This window comes from Caloenas nicobarica, chromosome 15 (genome assembly GCF_036013445.1).
Source record: "Caloenas nicobarica isolate bCalNic1 chromosome 15, bCalNic1.hap1, whole genome shotgun sequence".
Lineage (NCBI taxonomy): Eukaryota > Metazoa > Chordata > Aves > Columbiformes > Columbidae > Caloenas > Caloenas nicobarica.
Window position 1 is genome coordinate 16,940,177 of NC_088259.1, and position 21,750 is coordinate 16,961,926.

The 21,750-nt window shown below is 42.7% G+C and overlaps 1 protein-coding gene across 2 annotated transcripts in view; it reads left to right on the top strand.

Moving 5' to 3' along the window:
- The window catches only part of PREX1 (phosphatidylinositol-3,4,5-trisphosphate dependent Rac exchange factor 1), a 150,303-nt gene extending 133,901 nt beyond the window's left edge, over nucleotides 1-16,402 (top strand). For both annotated transcript variants that reach the window (XM_065645538.1, XM_065645540.1), the window contains exons 27-40: nucleotides 1,620-1,708; nucleotides 2,098-2,180; nucleotides 2,801-2,891; nucleotides 4,599-4,727; nucleotides 5,397-5,438; nucleotides 6,435-6,652; nucleotides 7,723-7,822; nucleotides 8,485-8,628; nucleotides 9,277-9,391; nucleotides 9,840-9,906; nucleotides 10,634-10,821; nucleotides 11,515-11,617; nucleotides 12,174-12,241; nucleotides 14,398-16,402. In XM_065645538.1, coding sequence (XP_065501610.1) covers nucleotides 1,620-1,708; nucleotides 2,098-2,180; nucleotides 2,801-2,891; nucleotides 4,599-4,727; nucleotides 5,397-5,438; nucleotides 6,435-6,652; nucleotides 7,723-7,822; nucleotides 8,485-8,628; nucleotides 9,277-9,391; nucleotides 9,840-9,906; nucleotides 10,634-10,821; nucleotides 11,515-11,617; nucleotides 12,174-12,241; nucleotides 14,398-14,440 — 1,480 coding nt within the window. In that variant the 3' untranslated portion in view covers nucleotides 14,441-16,402. The remainder of the gene's footprint in view (nucleotides 1-1,619; nucleotides 1,709-2,097; nucleotides 2,181-2,800; nucleotides 2,892-4,598; nucleotides 4,728-5,396; nucleotides 5,439-6,434; nucleotides 6,653-7,722; nucleotides 7,823-8,484; nucleotides 8,629-9,276; nucleotides 9,392-9,839; nucleotides 9,907-10,633; nucleotides 10,822-11,514; nucleotides 11,618-12,173; nucleotides 12,242-14,397) is intronic.
- The last annotated feature ends 5,348 nt before the right edge of the window (nucleotides 16,403-21,750 follow it).

The window sequence follows — 21,750 nt, forward strand, 5'->3', positions numbered from 1 at the left end:
TGATCTTTACTCGCTGTTGGGTTTGTACTAGTACAGGTCGTGATTCGCTACATTCATGCAGGACTGCAGAGATGCCAGAATGGGACCCATTTACATTGGGAGGGGTCTCTGGAGCCCACGCGGTCCAAGCTCTCGCTCAGGACAGGTCCAACACGACCAGTTGCTCAGGGTCTTGTCCAGTTGAGTACTGAATGTCTCCAAGGATAGCAAGCATGAAGTCAGTAGAGAAACAAAGCCAGCACTCACAATGCTGAGATCTGTGGCATCTGTTTATTGTGTTAGATTTAAATCTGCACCTGTGCCCTGAAGCTTTTTTAATTGAAATGTGCTGTATTTCTGTCATTGTTAATAGAATCCCATTTATGAACACTGTTTAGTTTAAATGGTTTCTATAATTGAGGCTAATCTATTCTGGGTAACAAAGTGACATCAAAACCAGTCTCTGTGGGTCTGTCACTTTCTTCAAAATTTTACACATAAATGTAAGATGAGAAAGATTATTCTGTCTTATCTTCATTAGACAGAGGCAGAGAATTAAGCATATATTACAGATAATAGTTTCTCAAGGGATAATAAAATGTACTTTGATGGTTTTTGATCTGAAAAACTACTGAGGACCTACAGAAATAAGCATATTACAGATAAGAAAATATCTTGTTTGCATTAGCCATGCTTCTTTCTCTGGGATCATTTGGACATGTAAGTCAAATTTGATTAGGGTTCATACTGCAGAGTAGTTTCCATAAGTATTAATCTTCTTCAGAAAAAATGTATTTCTTTGATAATAGGTTTAACAAAGGGCAGGCAAGAACCCTGGTTATGGTTCTTTCAACTGGTCTTATATTTTTCTCTTCTTTTCTCTCGGTCTAAAATAAAAACAGAGGAAGAGAGAATATGGAGAATTTTGTAGGCTTTGTTTTGGGCTTGTACCATTAGAAACACAGTGTCACTTAATTGGAGGGGGACAGACCGAGATCCATAGCCTTTTTGATTACTTTTATTAAGGTACGGTTACTGTAAAGTGAACTTCAGACAGAGGAGATTCAAAATACAGTTTTCCATGTGTGCATGAGCCAATGTTGGTATGAAGCCAACCATGACTCTTCTGCTTCCTGAGATAATTTTAGGATCTGCAGTGCCTGATGCTGTGATGTTACAGATTCCTTAAATTTCCCCTCCCGCCTCCAATATCCGTGCTACTGCAGCTTCAATGTTTGCTGGAGTTGGATGCTGGTAGTAACCTGAGAACTGGTAACAAATGCTTAGTGGAGATTCAATCTCATAGATTTTTGTTATTTCTCCCCTGCTCGATGCTCATGGAGCATATTTAATGATGCAACCCAGATGATGTCCGTGGTGGGAAGTCCCTTTTCATTATTTATAGGATCCAGGTATATTAAGCATTGAGTGGTCACTACAAATGGAAGGTGACATCCTGTTACAGTGCCAGCCTGAGGCCTTGCTTAATGGTCATTCTGCATGTCATTAGTTTTTCTTTTGTATACGCATAACAGAATTAGTTTTGGGGACTGCACTGTTAATAAAACCAGAATGATAGTTTATCAGACTGGGTGTAAGAACAGCATTTTTTCAGTCACCTTCCCTGCTTTTCTTTCTAGTGAATGTAACAGTAACCGGGACTCAGTGTTGTCCTACACCAGCGTACGGAGTAATAGCTCGTACTTGGGCAGTGATGAGATGGGCTCAGGTGAGTACCTGCGTAGGTTAGATGCAGATTTCTCATACCCCTTGGTAGAGCTGATAAGTCTTTGCAGATTGTAAGCACTTGCACGTTTAAGTTGCAAAGGTAGGTTCTTCAAAACTAATCACAAGTACATAAAGGTAGAGGTTTCTTCTTTTTCTAATGAACTGCAGTAAATTTGGAATACAGAAAAGGTATTAGGCAGGGATAAGCTCCTTTAGTTATTTGACATTTGCATTATATGAAAAATCATGAGTATTTTGATCTACGAATTAGAGATAAAGCAGCAATCACTTGTCACCCCCACCAGTGTGAAGATGGGCTTGTGTCCTTGTGGCCGCATCACAGATTACGTTGGTAAGACAGTTAAAAGCTTTTCTTCTTTCCTTTCTTAGGAGATGAGCTTCCCAATGATATGAGGATTCCTTTAGACAAACAAGACAAACTTCATGGCTGTCTGGAACATCTTTTTAACCAGGTATGTAAAGCATCACCATTACACTGAATTGCTTTTTCTTTATCCATGTCAATACAAGAAATTGGAAGTATCAGATTGTTTAATGAAATTGTATTTTGAGGGAAGGCAAACTATGTAGATTTTGGGGTACAGTGTAAGCAAGTATATTGCAGGAAGGTTTGAGGAATCAATTTTGTCAATGTTCAAGGTGCCTTGTGTGATTTAAGCAAGGTTGACCTGCCTTATCTCAGGCATTAGACTGAGGGGGAAAAAGCTTTCATGAAAAAAGGAAAATATGGACAAAATTCTAATACCTTGTAAGATCTAAATGGATCACATTTACAGATCTCAGGAGAGTCCTCCGAAGTTCAGCCAACAGATGTCTTGTAGATGTATAGCACCAGAGAATTATTTTGTATCATCTTTTTTCTCATCAGCACATAGATCATCATTGTGCAAAATGCTGTATTCAGTGTGAGGCTCTTGAGGCCAGTTCACGGCTAGAAAGTCTTAATGCTATTTGTCAAAGAGAAATCATTTCAAAATACAAATAGTGTAATGGCTTTTGCATTTTCCTGCAAGAGTTCTGTTCAGATTTTCTTCTGCAAGTCTTACACTGATTAAAAATGTTCCAATTGTAGGTTGATGCAATTAATGCACTTCTAAAAGGACCAGTAATAACTAAGGCCTTTGAAGAAACCAAGCACTTTCCAATGGACCACAGTTTGCAAGGTAAAGAAAAAGGCTGATTGTATTTAAAATAATGTGATTTGCTAGGACTCATGAGCTTAACACAAATGCAAATTCGCTATATGGCCATACAGAGTTACTTAACTATGCAGTCTACCCAGTCAGATATTAATGGCAGGTACTGTGTCTGACCATCGAAATTTTGCATCCTTACAAGGTCATTTTCACATTAATTCCTTCTGAAAGACACAGGACACTTTTCTGTTATGTGCTGTTGAAACCTCACAGCTCTTTCACAGGTCTCCAAATCTGCCCTTTGATGTGAACAGATACATATCTCAAAAGGTACAAGGTAGAGGGAGGTGGGGTACAAGGTGAATGAGCGCTCGGATGAGCTGAAGAGGCGCTGACCACTGTAGATCTGACGCACCAGAAGGTTCTGCCTGAGTTTGCTTAATGACTTATTCTGCTTTTCTTCATGTGGATAATTGCCAGAGCAAACTCATCCTCATATGACACATATTTTGAAAACAGAGCAAACAAATGATATCGTGTTTTCTTTTTCCTCAGGGAGCATGATGAGACTTTGGTCTTTTTGGTTTTGGGGCCCGGGATGTGGTTTCTTCTCTCACTGAAATACACAGGACTTTATTTTCTGAACATTTGCTCCATTTCCTTTCCCACTTGAAATGTGCAATGTTTCCTATTATTCCTGCTATACTTCAGGTGCTGCAGTCATGCCCCCTGCTCCAGCCTGGGACAAGCTCTATTTTAAGTTACAGTGGCAAACCTTAGAAGGGGGCTTTTTCTGCCCTTCTTTTTCCCCCCTTGACTCCAGAAATAACTCCTATGAAGTTCTGTTACGTGAACTCATCCCTGCAAACACATTCACATTTTTTTAGCCTTTCCATGCACTGTTTGAATGAAGTGAAGAAACAACAGACACCCTGTGTTCACTTCCTTTATTTTATTTTGCTTAAGCAGTCTCATTTATTACAGCTAGATTAATTACACCGAGAGAGTCTTTTAGCGAACTGCAGTGAGCTGATGATCCCACACTGAGGAACAGACCAGCCCTGCGTACAGTCGGCTGGAATCCCGTCTGAAGCGGCTGTTCAACAGCTACCCCAGAACCGTGCAGTGATGGACGGCAGTCGGAATGCTGTCCCGTTTCTGTTCACGAGCAGTTGTTTGGCTCAGTTTTTCTGTGTTTCTTATGCATTTTATCACCAACAATGGGGTATTTGGCTTAGCTACATAGCTAAGTCGTGGAGAATAAATCTTCTACTCTGTAATTAAATAATTAGCTTCCATCAGGTGAAAGCGAGCAGAATATTTCATAATATCTCATCAGTATTATGGGATGTGACAGCTGCAGCCAAAAAGTTGATCTGATTCCGCACAGCCAGAGGCTCCACGTCTGCCGATAAAGCTGCCGCGTGTTACTAAAGGCAGAGAAACCAGAAGGGAGTTCTGTGCTTCTGTGCAGAGCTCCCTTTGCTGGGCCTGTCACCCATGCACGTAACTTTTACTCCACACTCCTGAAAACAATGCTAGGAGACTGCTGATTATGAGATTACAGGAATTGCCTTTTTTCCTTCTGTATTAGATCTGTTTAAGAATTCTTCATTCACGGTTGTTGCTATTGATACTGTGTCTCTGCTTTCAGCTGTATACGCGCTCTAACTCATAAGCCACTCTCAGCTATGTAGCATTTCCTTAATCGCTAACAAAGTCTGTTTTTTCTAGAATTTAAACAGAAGGAAGAAACCACAGTTAGGTGCCGGAATAATATTCAAGCCAGCATTCAAGAAGATCCGTGGAACCTTCCATTGCGCATCAAGAACCTTGTTGAAATCATACAAAAATATGTGGAAGGTCTGTAAATAGGAAGAGTTTGTTATTGGCTTCAGGGAGAAAAGATCTTGATCTAATCAGGTCTAGCAGTTCATTTTATCATTTTATCTCAATTTGTACTAAGGTTGTACTGGGCTCTAGAGAAGAACAGGTAAAACAGGTTATTGTTTGAAGAGTCCTGGTGCAATATGGTAAAATCTCACCTGTGCAGCGGTTCCAAAGAACTTTTTCTCCCTTGTTTTATGTGATCAGTCCATTCAGATAGAATTATATCAGACTGATCTATTTCACTGTGCTTTTTTAACCCTTTTGGAAAATGAAGAGCGATATGCTTGGTATATTCCAAAATGAAATGAATGCTAATCAGATACTACAACATCCTAAACCTTTGCAGTCTGGTTGAACTGGAACAGGAGCAGAATCTGATGTTACAGAAATCACCTCCTTGTGCAATTTGCTTAGAATCATTTATGGTAGTTAACAGAGCATTTAGCCTATAAAATTATTTTATTTACACCTTGTTTCTTTTTCAGTCATTAAAACGTCTGTGCAAATAAGAGCTGCTAGAGTAAATAGAAATGGCCACGCAGGGGGCAGGGCTTGTGGGGAATGAGAAAACTTAACGAAAGGCAGTCAGATCTACCCTTGGTATCGTGTTAACTAGAGCATTGCTTTTCTTCACTGTTTTAGATGGGAAGAATCAGCTGCTTTTGGCCTTGTTAAAGTGCACAGGTAAGAAGTTTTGATTTGTTGCAAAATGGCTCTAGGTCACCTGTCAGCTGCTGCCAGGGCTGGTCCGTGAGTCTGTCCAAACCAGCCGGTGATGCCAGTCTAGTGTCCATAAAGGCTGTTCTCAGTGAAGCAGCTATAACGACTCCCTAAGTCTCTACCCGTGCCCCACCTCCAGCAGCGTTTCCATGAACGTCCTCTGGAAAGAACGGAGGAGCGGATGGCACCGAGCCGGCTGTGGCGGCGTTGGGGCACAGGTCCCGTGGCCTCGAGGACAGCGCTGCGGCCCTGGCGCCCGGCCCGGCTGGCCCGCCCTGCCTGAGCCGCGCGGTTGTGTTCAGTACCTTAGAAACAGAACCCAGATCTTCAGAGCCTCGGGGTCGTGTCTTCAGTTCTCTCGCTGCCGTGCCCGCTGGAGTTCAGCGTGCCTGGGAAGTTGCTCTTCACTTATTCACGCGCCTCTTGGCCTGCGATCCCCTTAAGTGTGACAAGGTTGATTCGACCAGCATGTGGCTGCGGGCGGGCGGGCTGCGAGCAAATTAACACAGGGGAAATTCTCCCAGGAAACACAAACCAGTTGGTACCATATGGGCAGGCCCGGTTAATGCGTTAAGCATATGGGAAGCCCACAAAACACAGATGGATGGGGGAAGATGAATCTCTAATAGCCCAGCAGAGAAGTAATGGCAGAGAGCTTTTTTCAAGAATTCTCTTGCTTCTGTAAACATGAAAAGAAGGGAAACGGTCCAGATACGGCACTAAGGAGTTACGGCTCTTCCCAGTCAGAAGAAGGCGCGTTGCAGATGGCGGAGGCAGGAATAAACGCTCAAGTGGACTAGAAAATTTTGAAACATGCATGTACTCCAGCTATGCTGTCTTGACCTACACGTGCAGCAGAAGCCAATGGCATGCACACACATGCAAACTGCTGCTTTGGCAGTGAGATTAAAAACAAAAATACTCATGACTTCTCTGTGCTTCTCTCCCCTTCTCTGGCAGATACTGAGCTACAGCTGAGACGCGATTCCATCTTCTGTCAGTCTCTTGTGGCTGCTATTTGCACCTTTTCAGAGCAGTTACTGGCTGCTCTCAACTATCGATACAACAACAATGGGGAATATGAAGAGAGCAGCAGAGACGCCAGCAGGAAATGGCTGGAACAGATAGCAGCCACTGGTGTTTTACTCAACTACCAGTCTCTTCTCTCCCCCGCTGTGGTAAGATGAAGGGTTGTGGCTCCCCTGGGTCTGCTCACACTTGCCTGTGTGAGTCTCTGCCACTCACAGCACAGCCAGAGCCCTTTCATTCGAGCAGCGTCTTTAGACTCTCACTACAGCACCCTCTGGAGGTTCCTGCTGCTGACAACTACGTGCCGATATTCCATATCCCATCATTTTCATCTCCTCACAAACACTGGACCCACTGTCACACTAGAACGCTACGGGAATCTGTCTGCCTTCGTATTTGGAGCGATGCTGCTGCATTTAGGGAGGTTTTACTGCTCAGTTGTTGCTTAGGCATGTGTGGCCTGCCATCTTCTGGTGAAAACACACACTTCAACAAATAGGTGAAAAAGTTCCGAGTGTTTCAAGAGCTCGGACAATATGAAAATCTATTACAGGCTTTTGTTCGTACACTGGACACTTTTATAGAATAAATAGACTGCAGTCTTTCACTTCTGCGGTGCTGTACTTGAGGCATCACATCTGAGGAGGAGAGGAGCTGGTCTGCACCTAATGAACGGAGAGGCCACAGCTACAGTAGATAAGCTGCCATACCTGTAAAAATGTGAAGAAAAAAGGAGTATAGAAAAGACAAGTAGCTCTGACACTGTAGAAAAGTGACTTTTTTGGACTTTGCAAACATTGTAGATTGAATGTGGGTTGTTTTTTTTTTAAATACAATCCAGAGTATATGCAGATATAACTACCGTTTCTTCCCATTGCATGGAACGTGTGGACATTTATTTGGCAGTAACTGACAGGCTGTTCTTCACAGTTGTAGGTATAAAGTTTGGAGAAAGATACGTTCAAGCTTATTCAGTCCTTAAACCTCTCTGCTCTCTGTGAATCACACCAAATGATGCCTAAGCAAAGGGTAGCTAAATTTGTATTGCAGAGGTAAAAAGCCATTAGTAATTACCTGGCTGGGATGGAGTTAATGGAAAGCTCCACATTCTGCTCTAGGTCTCCTGAACCAAAGCATTTCCATAACAACCACACCTTCCTGCCATCGATCTCTTCCTGGCAGATCATAACCTGTTTGTGTCCGTTCCTTTGCTCTCCAGAAGGAGGAGCGCACCATGCTGGAAGACATCCAGGCCACTCTGACTGAACTGGACAAGGTCGCCTTCTATTTCAAGCAGCTGGATGAAAGTCTCGTAGCAAGTGAGTATTCTGTGTTTCTTTGAAGCGCTTTTTGATTTCTTGTTTGTTTTACGGGTTAATATCCTCCATGATTATAAATCTAACAGACCGTGTCAGACCTGGAGAGCGCTGAGCAGCTTCTCAGCAGCACTGCTGCGTTCCCTCAGCTGCAAGCACGCAGCCCAAAAAGCAGGACTGACACTGTGGGATGCCCGTGGCGTGTCCTGTGCCTTGTGGCTCCGGCCTGTGCCAGTGACGCTCACCCGTGCGGCTGTGCACCCCGGGAGCTGTGACAGAGGCGAGCAGTTCCTGGCACATGTTTGCACTTCACCACGTTACTATGGCAGAAGGACTATCCCTTCGCAGCTCTACTGTGTCCTGTGTCCCACCCTGCCAGGACTCCCTCCACGTTTACTGACTCTGAGGTGCCATGAAACGAGATGGCATTTCAATTATTAGGCGTGTATATTGTATCATAGCATCAAACATCACACTAGGTCATGCTGTGTATCTGTTTCAGTGTACGTTTCAGAGCCTGCACTCTCTCAGTAAAGGCCCTCCCGTATTCATCTGATCGTGGAGATGTGAAATGTCATTAGATAATCTAACAAGCGTGGATAGCAATGGTTTCACGTTTCTCCTGCTGTGGTAAAGCAGCAAGTGTTTTATCTTTATTTCTCCAGATACTCATGTCTTCCACCACATCGAAGGAAGTCGTCAGGCCTTGAAGGTTATCTTCTACCTTGACAGCTACTACTTCTCCAAGCTGCCTTCTCGCTTTCAGAATGGGGGAAGCTTGAAACTGCACACGGTGCTCTTTACAAAAGGTGTCTATAAAAAGCTTTCTTCAGAAAAATAAGCTAACTGGTGATGTTGAAAGATTCAAAATAAAGAATGACCATGAAGCTCTTAATACAGCTGAGAATGACAGACATTTAAGAATCAGATACTTCTGTTCTAGGAAGACCTGGAGAGTGCTAGATTTTAGAACAAGGCACAGTCCTGAGAACAAGATCTGCCTGTTTGCAGCTTTCTTGTGCCTTCCCGTAAAGATTCAGGCCACAGAGACATTGTACTGGACTTCCACGAACAGTCTGATCTCGTACGGTACCAGACCTTCCCAGGCTACACAGAAGTGTTTTTAAAAGCATACACCATGACAGAATTATCTGGGCTAGAAATTAACTTGTTAAGCAAATATTCACACCAAAATACAATACAGGAAGTTTCCTTCAAGGGGACATTAATTGGGAGTAATTGCTTTTAGACAAAACTGCTTCCTGTGCAGCTCACCTTTATGGTACTACCACTATATTCCCATACTGGGAAATGTGTTAAGTTTGTGCAGTAGCAGAATCAGCCTTGACGTGACCCAACAGTCATTTGCTGAGCAGTGAAATGATACAGAGATAAATAAATTAATTAATTCTAAAAAAATTAAAAACATAGGTTTAGTAAAATGTTTCCTTCTTCAGCTCTGGAGAGTACGGAGGGGCAATCACAACCACCTGCTTCATCTTTAGAAGAACTTCAACAGCAGATTAATGGTGTTTCACTTGAAAAAGTGCAGCAATACTACCGTAAACTCAGGTATTTCATGCTTATCTTTTGCTTTAAAAGATACTGAAAAAAAGTGCTACTTGCTAAGGATCTTAAAATTTAATGAAAAATTGATTCTGTCCCTGATGGTTTCTTGTAAAATATGGTGGTTTTGGAGATGCTTGTTGTGTGGGAAGCCTGTTAATTTTCTTCCCGCAGTTAGCTCATCCTGAAGTAGTGCACCGTATGGGATGAAATTTCCATCTAATGTGACTTCAGAATTTTAGTAGAGATAAAATTACATAAAAAAGGGGATTTGAAATATTTTAGTACAGACTCTGTAAATTACTGCCATCAAAATTCTTCAAAAAGCAGATCTTGAAATACAAGGTTTTTATTTAGGCTGGCCCTCTCAGGTGTTTTATGCAAGGTAATAGACATTGTATGTGCTTGAAATGAGACGCACCAACTAACATGGTCCTTGCTGGCCTTTTTGCAGGACATTTTACCTGGAGAGATCAAACTTGCCCACTGATTCCAATACTACTGCAGTGAAGATTGACCAGGTATTGTTACTTTGTGTTTATTTCTACATGGGGGGGGTCTCTAAAATCCCGGTCATGGGATACCCCTATGGCAGACCTGTACAAACCCAAACATCACCCAAAAAATGTTCCCTGCCCTAAACAAGTGATCTGAATTTCTCTGATGCTTGGCTACAGTTCTTTTGTTTAGAAGAAAATGTGCAGAACCGTGGTGGACACAAACCCCTTCACTTATGCCCTGATAAGGCTCCGTATCACCCTGACTGCCCCTGCATTGTCTGATGTTAGACAGAATGAATTCATTTGCCTGTCCCACAGATGCACGAAATGAACAAATGCAGAATTTGCAAGTTGTGCTTTGTTCCCAGTTATAGAAGAAAACAACAGGAAAATAGTATTTCCCAGCACGTCCCGCAAAGGCAGTCTCTCTGACCGGGGCGGGTGACGTGTGAACGTCTGCATGGAAGGCATTAAATGCTGCTGCAGGGAAGAAAAATCAGAGACTATTTTGGCAATTATAATATACATTGTAAACAATTTATCTGTAATTGTGAAAAGTTGCCCCAAACCTAAGTAACTCTGTATTTTTCCACTTCCAAAGTTCATATATATTCTAAATAGTTGTTACGGTGTGGCAGTTACTGTTGTGTAGATTATTGTGCTTAGACATAGGATAAAGAGTTGTAAATGTCTGTACAACCGAAGGTGTAAGTACGCCACTGATGCATTTTTGTATTGCTTTGTTTAGCTTATTCGCCCCATTAATGCGATGGATGAGCTTTGTAGGCTGATGAAGTCTTTCATTAATACAAAACCAACCCAGTCAGGATATTCTGGCAGTAACGCATCAGGAGCTGGCCTGCTACCCATATCCTCTGAGCTGTGTTACCGGCTGGGAGCCTGTCAGATTGCGATGTGCGGCACTGGGATGCAGAGGTGAGATTTAAGGAACCTGCGGATTACTGGTGTGGTGAGAACTTCTGTCCTTTCTAGAGATTGGAGCAATACATTCGATTCTGTTCAAAGCAATAGAAAGTTAGATGGTAAGGGAATATAATAAGGACCTAAATCTACTGCCATCTTCTTTTTAGGGTAGGTTGTGACTTTTAATACTGTCGTTAATAATTAGTATTGAAACACAATCTCTTTTTTATGTTTCAGTGCATCATCCAATGCAACTGAGTGATGTCAGTGCATATAACTTTCAGTCAATGTTGTCTTCAATCACACACTGAAAATGCAGGAAGTTGCTCAAAAATAGCTTTAGAATCTTGGTGTGTGCAGGCATGGATCCTAAACACACCTCTGTTCTCCCAGTGTCTCAGAACCACTGAGTAAACAGAAGATTCACTTGTGAGTAACTCCACGTGAATCGGTGCAGAGGAGCAGTGAAATGCAGCTGTAGTGATGCTGCTGGGGACTCAGGCAATTGCAGTACTTAGGTGTAACAAGACTGGAAATGCAGGACTGAGGTCATTTGATAGTTTTGTGAGCAAAAAAAGCTAAAAAAGTAAATGTAAGAACACTAGCTAACAGAAGTCATACTTACCAAGTAAGTGTGCTGTACATACCTGTTTATCCAGTTTTAAATACGATCTGTGATGTCATGCTGCTTGTTCCCACGTTCAGAAGCACACTGAGTGTGTCCCTGGAGCAAGCAGCCATTCTGGCCCGAAGTCACGGACTTCTGCCCAAGTGCATCATGCAAGCTACAGACATCATGCGAAAGCAAGTAAGTGTTCGGATGCGTGTGTGCTGCGTGCCACCCTGCTCGTTCCAGTAACATCATTGTACAAACACCAGTTTGTTTCCGTGTGGCACTGTATTTTGTGCACTACAAACCCATATAGCCAAACTTCTGTTAATGTCTGAATAGATATGCAAATATTGACAGGAACAAATTCACTTTTGCATATACAGCCATGACAACAATTAGAACGTGTGCCTCAGTGTACATTATTTAAAGTGTGTGCCTTGATGGTTAGAAAGTAGAGATTACCCAGTATATTTCAGACAATTTCTGTATATAAAAAGAACAAGTCTCAGTCACAGTGTTAAATAGGAGAAATTCCCTAGTGCTAGACAGCAGTGCTTGTAAAGTGCTTTGGGACCAATTCCATCTTTTAAGTAAACACAGATGACTAATGTATCCACCCAATGGATTCTAAATCTTCTAAAAGTAGTTAATGGATTCTCAGATAGAAACCATACTCCCATTATAATATTTTCCCCTAAGGATCAGATGCTTTATCAATACTGTCAGTACCATAAATTCTCTGTTTCCTTAGGGACCAAGGGTTGAAATCTCTGCCAAGAATCTGAAAGTGATGGACCAAATGCCACAGTGTGCACCTCGGTAGGTTATTATGTATTATGCATTTTATCTGAGTTCTGGTTTCATGTTTCTGTAACAATCGTGGAGTTGCTGTTATAACCAAAGATTGCCTTAGTAGCAACAGTGTAAAAAAAAGAACAAATTGCCGTTGTTCTTTCTCACTGTACTAAACCAAGTACATTAATCAGCTTGACACGATTTCAAAGTTTCTGCATTTTCTGGACAAAACATAACTGACCAGAGAGAAGGGTCTCTTCTGGACTGCTGCTGTGTGAGCTGGCAAATCTAGTGACTGAGTGATTGAGAGCCGTCTGTGGGATGCTTAGAAAGAAAAATTCCTGAATGGCAAATCCGAGAGATTCCCAGGCCAATACTGCTGGGTGCTGGGAAGAGCGGGACTGCTTGGTTAGGGCAGAGCAGGTTTAAGAGCAAGCACTTCAAGGCAGAGTGACCAGAGAGTAATGCAGCTCTACGGAAGGTGAGTTGCCCAGGGCTGTATATACTGGTTTTTTCTAGAGGACAACTTTGAAAGGCATTGTACATTTGTGAATCCTGCTGCACACAGTGAGAGCTAGAGGTGTTCATCATCTCTCTCTACAGGATAAGAACACCTTTATTTTTAAGAAAAGTGGCCTATTCTCTCCTTTCCGGCCTATTCTCTCCAAATTCATACAGCAGAGAGAAGAGAACGTTCTTTAATAAACTGTAACACAGCATTTTCACACAGTGGTGGTAACAAGCCATTATGATTTAGATGGCAATATATACTGAATCAGTGTGTACAAATATCAGAGAGACTTCTGATTCCAGCATTGTTCACGTGAAGGCAGAACAGCTCTGACGTGCAGCAACCAGTTTCAGAAAGGATCCAGTGAAGTCTGTGCCATCCCCTCGGGTGGAGCGAGTGCGTTTTCTAGTGCTTAGAGGCTTCCAAAGAACATATCAGTTCAGTGTCAAGACTTCTGAAAACGTTGATACCTTATTCACCCATTAAGACTTCTGAGTTAGTCTTTTTCCTCTCCGCTCCTCGGAATGTTTATAGGAGATGATTTCAGAGACCGCGGTGATGCTTACTGTGACAGTCTGGCCTTGGTTTATTTTCTCAGAGACCATGAAAAGAACAATATTTCACATTTAGGACCTTATCATTCTGTTGGATTGTAATTGCTATTTCAAAAAGGAATAAAATAATAGTCTGTGTTGGCTCCTGTACCATGTCCCCATGTCACACATCAGCATTTTAGCAGCGTGGCTGTTTTGCCTCATTAAAGGCTGTACGTACCTTTGGTTCCGTTTTTATGACCACAACAGCATGCTGTGTTCAAAAAGAAACAGCTTTACAAGCAGTTCATAGGATGAGGCATTTCTCTTTTTCCGTGTACACTCTAAATCCCAATGACAACTTCCAGGACTACTTACTTGGATTATTTCAGGGTAATAAAGCTCAGGTACATGTGTTCCTACCGAGTTTCATCATCATTAATGTGAAATAAAACTGAGCAAAGGTAAAAGGAGATCTGGTAAATTAATGTTAATTCTTAGGGTTATATTTCTAGCATTAAGGTCTGTCAAACTGTGTAGTAGCAGTCTTGAAAGAGACTTGAGTTAATTCAAATGTGAAGTAGAAAAAGCCAAGAAAAAGCTACCACAAAGAGTTATATATGAATGACAGTCAAGATGCCCTTAAGCTTAACCACTGGTTTACCTTCCATTTGCTAATCTTGTGATTCGAAAAATTTATCTGAAAATATGATTACTAATTTTAAAGTTTTTTCAACTATATCATCAACCAAATATGTTATTTTATCTGTTTGGTGTCCCAGTCTGTATGAGGGATGAACTCTCTTCTTCGAGAAAAATATTGAAGTGGATTTAAACCAAAAGAAATAGAAAAAGAGAAAAGGGACTGTTGGAGACCCAAATTGAGACAAAGTTAAAAGGGAGTGATGGAAAGTCTCAAATAGCAGTTAAACAATGATTGTAAATACTTTAGTTCGCAAATTTAGAAGTGCCACTAGTGATTTACTATTATTAAAGTTAAAAATAGTGGTATTCTTGATATCTAATTACCTCTAAAGCTTGCAGAATGATAAAGGAGAAGCTGACTCATACTGTGCCATAACTTTACATTGTCATCCTTATGATATTTAATACCAAACTCTTCATCTGCCTTAAAGACTCTATAGGTTGTGCCAGCCGCCTACAGATGGGGATTTATAGAAGCCAGTGCGACATCTGCATTGCAGCATCGCTGGAGCACTGAGCGCTGAGCCCCGGCCGAGGACGCTCACGGACTGACCCCGCGGTGCCGCGGCCGCTCTGCCCGGCAGGGGCTGGACGCTGCCCCAGCTCCTGCAGCCCCAGCTCCTGCAGCCCCAGCTCCTGCAGCTCCAGCTCCTGCAGCTCCTGCAGCTGCTGCAGCTCCAGCTCCTGCTGCAGCCGCAGCTCCTGCAGCCCCAGCTCCTGCAGCTCCTGCAGCTCCAGCTCCTGCAGCTCCAGCTCCTGCAGCTGCTGCAGCTCCAGCTCCTGCAGCCACAGCTCCTGCAGCTCCTGCAGCTCCTGCAGCCGCAGCTCCTGCAGCCCCGCCGGGGCTCCCCCAGTGCTCCGACTGCTGGAAGAGATTGTTGACACCACCACCACCACCGAGCCCCCATGGATCATGCTGCCGTTTGCCAGAGCCCTGGAGAAGTGACAGTTCTATTTGAGGAAAGCACAGTTTGACTGGTGACTTGTTTGTGCTGCCACCTAAGAGTTGTGGACTTCAAGATTGGTCAAGAAAAGCCCGAAGGACGCGGATCTCTCCCTGTGCTGCATCTGGCGCCCAGTGAATTGCCGGCATAATTCTGGTCAGCGCCCTTGAACAGTAGCTTCGTAAACACCACTTTTCATGAACTGACCTGCACTTTTGAACAACAAATAGCACAATTTATGGTTTATTCAAATATGAACATAAAGAATTTCTTCTGGAGTAATTTTCCACTTCAGCCCAGTGAGAACCAGTCTCTCTATGCTGCAGAGTATACATTCCATAATTCTTCTTAACGTTACTTCATTTTACTTACTGTAGCTTTCAGGTTTTTTATTAACTCTTTCTACTAATGCCCTATTATATACTCTGGAAATACAGTACTATTTAAAAGAGATTGGGAGTGAAGGATTTTAAAGGAAACTTTACAAAGGAAAAACACGGTCTTATAATCTGGTTATTTGAACAGATGTAGTTTTTAAAACAGGTCAGAAGAACTATACTTATTTATGCGGAGTGGAATATGTGTTTTCGATCATGTTATTATATATACAAGATTTAAATAAAAATTATATTGTTTAAAATGGGACCAATATGCTGGCAATTACACAGCTACTCCCAGTTTACTGAAAAAAACCCTACATTATTTAAAATCTTTCAATATTTAAGTAGTCTTTAATACAGTTATTAAGATGTATTAGGGATGCTTTTAAGTTAAAAGAAAAAAGGAATGGTGTATATAATGTACTTTATTTTTTCTTGTTTGAAAAATTGTTCTCTATTCTGTCAGTATTACCCTCAGCACAGGAATTTTCTCCGCTTTACTGGCTGAAACTAATTGCAACATGTCAGCGGTCTCAGGACAGAAATAACGTTCTTTTGGAGTGAGTGCCTTAATCCAGCGGGCGGGGGCGGCCCGGCCTCTGCTCCGCCCCGCTGGGACACCCCGACGCAACGCGGTGATGTACAGCCTAGGAAATAAAGGGGGGGGGTATTTGTGAGGTTGTGTGGGGTTTAGCTGGCTTAATTTTGTGTTATTAACGTCCAAACCAACTCAAAAATTAAAATTAGATTTTTTTCCATTTTGATATGAAGGTCTCTTAAATTTTTTAATCTACACAGCAACACAAAATGGCTTATGACAAGTTTGGGGATGCGGGTTGTTCTGAACCTTCTTTCTTAATCTTTTTTTTCTTCTCTCACAGACTGAAATAATTTTGGGGAACGATCGTGTTTTGTTTAATCTCTTCACTGTTTCCTCTGACTTACAGCAGCCTGTTGCAGGGAACCGGGACAACCCATCACCCACCAGCCATCAGATACCGGGGTTGGCTACGGGGTATCCGTTGTGTACTGCAGCCAGATGAGCAGATCGTTATTTCAATGCACTTTCTGATTTTTTTTTTGTTAATTTTGGAAGAGTTATACTTGCCATTCGCTGTCTGAAGAAGAAATGGATGTGTCTCTACTGAATCCTTATCTTAAAATGTACTTAGTATTATCAAAATAAGAACTGTAGGAACATCCAAAAATAAAAAGAACACGGAGGGCGAGATCCCCACCTTGTGTCCATTGGCACCATTTACTCTGAGCAGCCCGGGGCGGATCCGGCCCAGAGCTCCGCGCTCGCTGCAGCCGTTACCGACGCGGAGCACCCAAGGGCACTGACACCGCGCTGTTTTACATGGAAATGTGGATGTTATTCTCATGGAAAACGTGATAGAAGTTTTTATTATTAAAAGTTGGTTTATATTATAAGTAAAGAAGGTATGATCTTATTTTTCTGTTATACCCTTTAGTTCTTTAGCTCTCTAAGTTCTGTTGAACAGATTACGTTCTGCTATTTGCATGGACCCATGAGGAGTCGGAAGTTCAAACTGAAAGGGAACATTGTTTTTGATATCAGCTCAACCCGGCCGGGTAGAGCCAAACTCTTCCTGTTTGTGCAGCGTCGGCCACAGATGCGGTTTCACTGCAGACTAGAAAAGAGAAACTGTTTTAATGCTGTAAAATTGCAAGATTTGAATCCACTGCTGGAAAATAGAGGTTCAAGTGGAAAATAAGAGGGCAATGCACAAGCCAACCTGCAAGTAAGGAGACTAGATTAGGGCTGCAGAATTTCCAGGGCTAAAAGCAAAGTAAGAATCAGACTTGCCAGGACTGAGCAAGTGCAGATTTCATAGATCTGGAACATCTGATACAGTGGAAATGTGGAAAACACAGTGGAGATGGAGCAAATGGAAACTCGCAGCGCGAGGATGAGGTATGTCAGCAGCTGGCTAATGGAAAGACGGCAACACTGAAAAGAAAGCGGGGGTGGGCGTCAGCTGCAAGTGGAATTTCTTACATATCAGTCTTGTAATTAAGTTTGCTTAGCATTTTCATTAATCACTGAAGCACAGATACTACAAGGCTGGCGTTGATATTCAGTTGGGAGGCACTGATCTAAAGAACGAGCAACCACGCAGCAACCACCAAACCCGCAGTCCTATAGCAGTAAGGCTGCACGTTCCTGTACGTTCCAGGGCCAAATCCTGAACAAATTGCTCAGATTCTCTACCCATTTCCAGCTCGACTGGACAGAAAGCAATGAACCTCCTCATTCTGACACTTCTAAACTGTCCTGAACTGTTCCCTCGCTGCTCCAGGTTGTCTCACTAAAGCTCTTTGCTGCAGGATCCTTTTTCTCCAGTTTCCTCGCCCAAGGCCGGTGCCTGAGGCAGTAGCAGCCCCCGGCCAGCGGGACCAGCACAGTTCCTGCGGCTTTTCCAGCCAGCCTGGAGGAGCTGGACCGCCACCAAACGGGGATGCTCCTCGTGAGCTGCCAAAGCTCCCTTGGAGCTCTTTACCAATCCCTTCTGGTAGTCATGATGCACCCTTTGAAAAGTACTTCTCCATGCCAAAATAATGACTCATTTTGTAAAATGTCAATTAATGCCCTGCAGAGTCTGCAAAAAAATAGGTCTGTTTTTAATGAATTAGGATTAAAATTGGTAATTAATGTTTGAATCAAGTGATTATTTTCTTGATCCTGCTTAAAATTAAATTTGGTTATAAGCACTTTGAAGGCAATGAGCAAGGAATCATTATTATTTAATCAGCTTTAAATTGCTTACATAATTAGTTACATGAGTGACGTATTTCCATCTTGAGATAATTAAAAATAATTAGGATGGCTTTATCACAGTTTTAATGTGCAAAAATCAAATTCATATTATTACTGGTGCTTGAATACTTGCGCTTTTTTGGATTTTATTTATCTGCAAATTATTGCAGGGAAGTTAATGAAGCTATCACATGAATGCCTTACTTGGAAAGAGTGATTGCAAGGGATGCATCATTTATCACTGATCCCACATGACAACAGCTCTATTTTATTTTTCGGGGGGGTTTATTAAGGTCTTCTGAAATACTAAACAACTTATTTTGCCTACTCTGGTGTAAACGAAAAGTAGATTCCATGAATTCAGTGGAATCCCAGTGCTATAGAACATGTATAACACAAGCCCAGCAATCATCGACAGGTGTGAGTGTGGAGCAAACATTCACCTAACTCTCGCCTATCCCTGCACTATTTCACAAACCATCAGGCTTTCTCTTACTAATAGCAGAGCATCGGTCCAACTGTCTGAAAGGCTTTGCTTACACAGGAAGGCGAGATTAGGAAAATAGTTGAAGTATTTTTACATTTTAAAGCAATCTAACTCTAAAAGGCAACTTAATTGCCTTTTAAAGCAATTTAACAGATGGAGATGAAAAGGAGGAGCCAGTGTAATGTCATTAACCAGAAGTGCTTTATAGACCACATTTATTAATATTTCTCATTAGAGAATTACACTGGGGTTTTGAGATGCCGTCTAGACCATGGCTGTGGTTCACTTAGTTTTATAAAGGCGAGACAATTACCCAGTTCAGAACAGAAGTTTGCCAACTGTTCAGGACCTTTGGGGTTCTCACACTGCTTCTGCTACCAAACAATCCTGATTTAGCACCACATTCCCCTGGCTGCAGCCGTCAGCCAGCGCCTCAGCGGCACCTTTGGCCGCCAGTTGGTCAGCACAGGGCTGCGGGCACCGGTGACCTCCTGGTTCTGCGTGTCCTCTTGCCCACGCTGCTCTGACCAGAGCTGCTGCGTGATGCCCACCTCGGACATGCTGCTGCAGCGCAGTAAACGTTCTCCTTCCTCGCTCACAAAGGACGTTGTCGGTAACAACAGCCAGCCCTGGGCTGAGTGACTGGCAGCTCTGGGCTGAGATCGAACACTCGCTCTATCCGGTTTTCTCCTGTGACTGCAGTTGCTGACTAGCTTGCAATAATATTGAAACGTATTTATGTCCACAGCATCCCTATAAAGTAGGAAGCACTATTTCCTCTCTGTACAGATGGGAAATAAGAACAAGATCTCAGAGGTCCAATTCTATCTGAAATGACTGCATCAAAATTGTAGGAATACAAGAAACAAATGGTACTTTTCACAAAGGATGGGCATGATCAGCACCGCACTTCTCAGATCCGTCTTGGGATGTGCCAGGACTTGGTCACCAATGATGTGAAAAAATTTCATATAATAAAAGGTTATTTAGGATTACAAAATCCAAAGGCAATTGAAAAGAGCTGCAGAAGAACGCTGCAGTAATGACTGGCTGAAAGGACCAAATGGCAACTAAAATTCACTATCAGTAACCGCAGAGTATTGGTCACACACGAAAAAACGATTAGGCAATGGATGTACAAAGAGAGGTTTTAAATTTGATACTCAAGCTTTGGAAAATCTTTGAGGGTTTGTGTGGACCGTTCTCTGTAAACAGTAGTTCAGAGCTCCCTGGCAATAATAAAGAAACAACAGAATCAGTAGGAAAGGAAAAGAAACCATAGCAGAAAACCTCATTAATCCCATGGTGCCCCTGAGTGTTAAACACTCCAGAGTTACTGCTATGGTCCGGGCCCCCGCACACTCTCGAAGCGCCGCGAGAACGCGCAGGCGAGCAGAAGCAGCGGCGGGCGGCACGGGCCCGCGGCCGCTGAGCACACCACGTCCCCGCGGCGCCTCCGGCAGCTGCGTGGGGAGCAGCCCTGGGCGTCTCCGCGAGTCTCCCTCAGCCCGGGAGCTTTTCCCCATTAAAAACGTCTGAAATACTGCTTGGAATCTGCCCTGACTATCACAGTCTGGTCCCAGAGTGATAGAAAAAGCCATTGGAAACTACACATTTTTAGCTTCATTCCTCATTACTAGGTAGCTTTTATTCACGGAGACTCATAAAATTGTAAAATACATTCAATCTCATGGAAATACCAGTATTTAGCAGCAGTAAGTAACCCCCTGCTGTTTCCAACAGCCTTTTTCAGACATCCAAGCAGGCAGAGGGAAAGACTTCAGGACAAGCAGCCACCACTTACAAAACACACTCCCAGTTACTATGTCTCTTTTTGATAAAGGTCCCAGGAAATGTCCCAACTTCCAGTTAGCAGTGGAATTAAAGCTCCAATTCTAGCATACCTCTGCATCAGCAATCCATAGCAACCACAGAGGCTGTGCACTTACGGACTGATAAACGGCCTTATCCTCCTTTGCTTGTGCAGACACTACATCTAGAGCCGGTAAATTACCATGTCAAGATAGCAAAGCAGAAAAATAAGATTCATCTCTTCCTCAGTTTGAAACTTGTGGCCAAGCGCCTCGGTTACGGCCTCCAGCAAGCCGCTGGCGCTCAGCAGGCTGTGCGGGCGTTTCCTCCTCCCCACACAACCACGTGCCAGCCAACCGTCACAGCTGGGCAAGTCCGCATCGCAGCCGAGGAAACTTCTGGGTTCGTGTTCAAGGGAAGTCGTAAAAGGACACACACATTCTTCCAAATTAATGCTGTATGAGATGAGAATCTGAAATTTGCAGTGTCAGATTCTGAAAAATGGCAGGGGGTGCAGAATTAAAACTAAAAAAACAAACAAACAAAAAACCACAAAACAAACACAACCCTGTTAAGCAAAGAAATTTCCAGTATCTCTCTACAGTGATGCTGTCTGTATCTAAAGCTAAAAGGAGAACGCGTTAAGAACACCAGGCTAGGTTTTCAGCGCTGCCTGGAGTCGTTGGATCCCCTAAAGAGAGCAAAAAGAAATAAATATTCAGTTAGCTCTGCTGGAATAAATTGGCTGGTTTTGTCAGTAGGACACTTCAAAAGAATAATCCATATTGCTATACACACACATAAAATAATGAGCTTTCCAAAACAGAGATACATATAAACTCAGCTTTTCCGAGTAGAAAGATTCAACAGACCCTGTAATGACGAAGCAGGTGAGTTAGTTGTAACTCCTGAAACTGGTCCTCCCGGTATATTCTTTACTACAGTTGAATGACGCTCAAACAGATGTGAAATTGTTTCTTACCTCTGAACACCAGAGGAAATGAAGGGAATCTCTCCCTCCCTCTTTCTCTCCCCAGATGAATTTTCCCACTTACTGAGTAAGCAGCAAACATGCCAGCAGTCACAGGAAACTGGGTTTGGAAAGTAATTTTTGATCAATTCAACTGAATGATCATTATTAAGGGTGATTATTAAAAATGAATTTCGCTGTTCGTATCTCTCTGCACATTATGTCATTCACATGATTTGTTGCATAATATCACTCTAGTGATATTGCTTTTTTCCTCTGCTTGCTCATCTGGAGAAACCACAGGTGATGGACGGCTATAGAGACTCCCCATAACCAGCTTCAAACGTGTTCAGCCTCATCAGTTTTGAACAGACCAGCCCATAAAAACCTTCAAACACACGGAGAGGTT